The 2,902-nt window shown below is 41.9% G+C and overlaps 1 protein-coding gene across 1 annotated transcript in view; it reads left to right on the forward strand.

The window, feature by feature from the left end:
* The window catches only part of SARC_08873 (hypothetical protein), a gene marked incomplete at both ends in the record, with an annotated part of 4,435 nt that extends 1,618 nt beyond the window's left edge, over window positions 1–2,817 (forward strand). The window contains 5 exons of the mRNA XM_014297128.1: window positions 133–184; window positions 743–877; window positions 1,655–1,783; window positions 2,238–2,366; window positions 2,672–2,817. Of these exons, the coding sequence (XP_014152603.1) occupies window positions 133–184; window positions 743–877; window positions 1,655–1,783; window positions 2,238–2,366; window positions 2,672–2,817 (591 nt within the window). The remainder of the gene's footprint in view (window positions 1–132; window positions 185–742; window positions 878–1,654; window positions 1,784–2,237; window positions 2,367–2,671) is intronic.
* Between the last annotated feature and the right edge of the window lie 85 nt (window positions 2,818–2,902).

Raw genomic sequence — 2,902 nt, forward strand, 5'->3', positions numbered from 1 at the left:
TATATATATATATATATATATATATATATATTATATATATATGTATATATGTATTTATATTATTGGGAACAACATTATCGGACTTCGTCATAACGGCACTGATTAATAATTTCCTTTCTGTGGCATACATAGGACCAGCCGGAAGTGGCGAGTGCTGCCATGGGCGTGCTTGCCGTGGTACTCAGTAAGTTGTGCGTGTGCTTGAAAATATACGTAGTGTAAGTGCACAGTCATCTGATGACAACGTATCCCGTACTCTACCTAGAGCTCTGTCGTCTCATGTATATATACATATATTGCTTGTACCTGTTATGGCTGACTAGCATGTATTGGTGAGTGTTTCATAGTGAGAAATATACTTATGCATTGCTCTCGCATCTCTCTGTTTACAAAAGGCACTCATCTTGTCAAACTCTGCTTTATACGACTACATCGCTACTCGGTAGTTTTGTAGCACTCAGTACTATCGGGGGTTTAAATTGTTTGCTGGATTGCAGAATGGTGTGTGTTTTATTCGACGAGTATCGACACAACGCAATAGAGTCTTAGCGTAGGGCCATGGCATAATATCGACACACCGACGAGTGCGGGGCCTTATTGCAAGAGACTCTTAACCTAGAGCAACGTGCTACTATCGACACATCCAGACACCAGTTAACAAAAGCCGACAGCAGGTCTACGAACACATGTGTAGTCTGCACCCGATCCTTCACGGACACACATCTTCATTCTCTCCCCTCAGAACCCTCAGCTAAAGGCGCCCCACCCCGAGATGATGTGGGACAAGCGGCCATACAGTTAATACTGGACAATCAAGACAACCGAGACGTCTTGATCAACGGGCTGCGCCTGATCGTCACAGTGTGCATTATACAAGGTACTGCTTGGCGTGAACGGCTATATGACAGTTGATGTCTATACCTTGGCTATACTTTGTAGTATATCTGCCGTGTATAGTCGTGCTCACCAATTCATGCATCGCTGGAACGCGTTCGCCAAGTCTTTAAGTGAATGGTGGGGTCGACGTTCTCACAGTGTATGGAGCTGTAAGTGCGCATGCCTATGAAATCATTTACGTTTTCCTATGTTACTTTAATCGCGCGCTCATGGGCTCTGTTGTGAATGCTTGATCTAGTTGTATCCTCTACATACCTCTTTCCCTGCATAAACCTTATATTCGGCGTGAATATACTGCAATACGTTAAATCGGTTCGCACAATTTCATTGAAGAATTGCCCATCAGTATATGCTGGGATAATTTATAGAGACAAACACGGGTAGGATATAATAAGAATTGGAATAAAACGTTACATGAAGAGGAAGCAAGTATAGGGTATATGTGCACCTTATCATATTTTATGTGACGGTGGCATCTTATTCGCGAGCTTACATAGCACGACCTTTTGACAGATGGGACCTGTCAGACCATACAACGTCCAGCAAACTACTAATCATGTATTCAACTGTCAGCACATGCAAGTTTAATTCTGTTTTTTTATTTCATTCTTACTCTTATATCTTTTAGTACTGATAAGAGTAGCTATTTGCACTAGTGGTGGTAATTGATTTTGTTTCCATTCTAATTGTACAACTTTGATGTGGCAAGTAACTTGACCGGATTGATTGTTGCGCACACTCACGCATGTCCACACAGAAGCCCATGAGAGTCTCTTCGAGAATGATGAGATATTCAAGGTTCTCGATCTCGCATTTGAGTCAAAGGACCGGACAGCTCAGGAGGAAGCCTGCAGGACGATACAGAAAGTCTGCAGCACCGCTTCGGGTAACCATAGCAACTGCCTACGTGTGCGTGTCTTTGTGTAAAATGGACAAGAATGCAATAGCTAATATAAGCACATACGCTGTCTCTTTTCGAATTTGACAAAAATATTAGTGTGCCGTGAATACGTTACGTTCTGAGAAACAAACCCCAACCACAATGGTTGTGGTATCGGTTGACGTCACCATAGTCTATTTATATCTGTCTCCATTTGCACTTCCCATAAAAGCATATAGCGAGTCGGAATAGTGGTAACGGTTGACATCATCAGAGTCTATTTATATCTGTTTCTCTGTGCACTTCCTACAAAGGCACATAGCGAATAAGAATAGTGGTATCGATGGACGTCATCAAAGTCCATTTGTATCTGTCTCTTTGTGCACTTACCCTAAATGCATATATCGAATAGAGGCACCGTCTGACTTTCAGTTACAATACTTGAATACACTCACTATAGCGGACACTCGTGGTATATTACTCGACCACGGCTACCATGTTCGCGTGCTGTTGATGCTGAGGGAGCTGGAGTCACCGGAAGCCTTAGAGTGTGCACTTGGGGCTCTGGCCAATCTCGCACACAAGAATGGTAGGTAGACGTATCAATTTTTCTGTCAGATTTTTTTCGTGGGTATTTTTATCGACTCGATTCTACGCAGAAATGTAAGTCTCACACAAGTGGATGCCAAGTGACAACCTTGTCCGCCGATGCTATAGAACAAACTGTACATGTTACTCTCAAGACAATACCCACTTGCAACCTTAAGCATCGGAACAATTAGTACCAAGCGACATGCTCATGTGCTCATACAACTCAAAAAAACCATGACCAATATACCTTCCAGGATTAGTATAATCTAATCACAAGAATATAACTCGTGATGTTTGCTACAGAACGAAATGCAGAGTTGATTGATGTTGGTGCTATTGATGGAATCCATACCATCGTCAACGATAATTTCGACGAGCAAGGAGTGGTCATGAGGGGTGTTGGAGCACTACTAAACTTGGCAGTGTTTGGTATGACTTACAATATGTAGTGTGTGTGGGTAGTTGTATTTAACCTCACAGTTTTTATATATCATACACCGTTTATTCAATTTATCTATATACATATATAGATAG

Source organism: Sphaeroforma arctica (assembly GCF_001186125.1).
Source record: "Sphaeroforma arctica JP610 unplaced genomic scaffold supercont1.843, whole genome shotgun sequence".
NCBI classification, from domain to species: Eukaryota; class Ichthyosporea; order Ichthyophonida; genus Sphaeroforma; species Sphaeroforma arctica.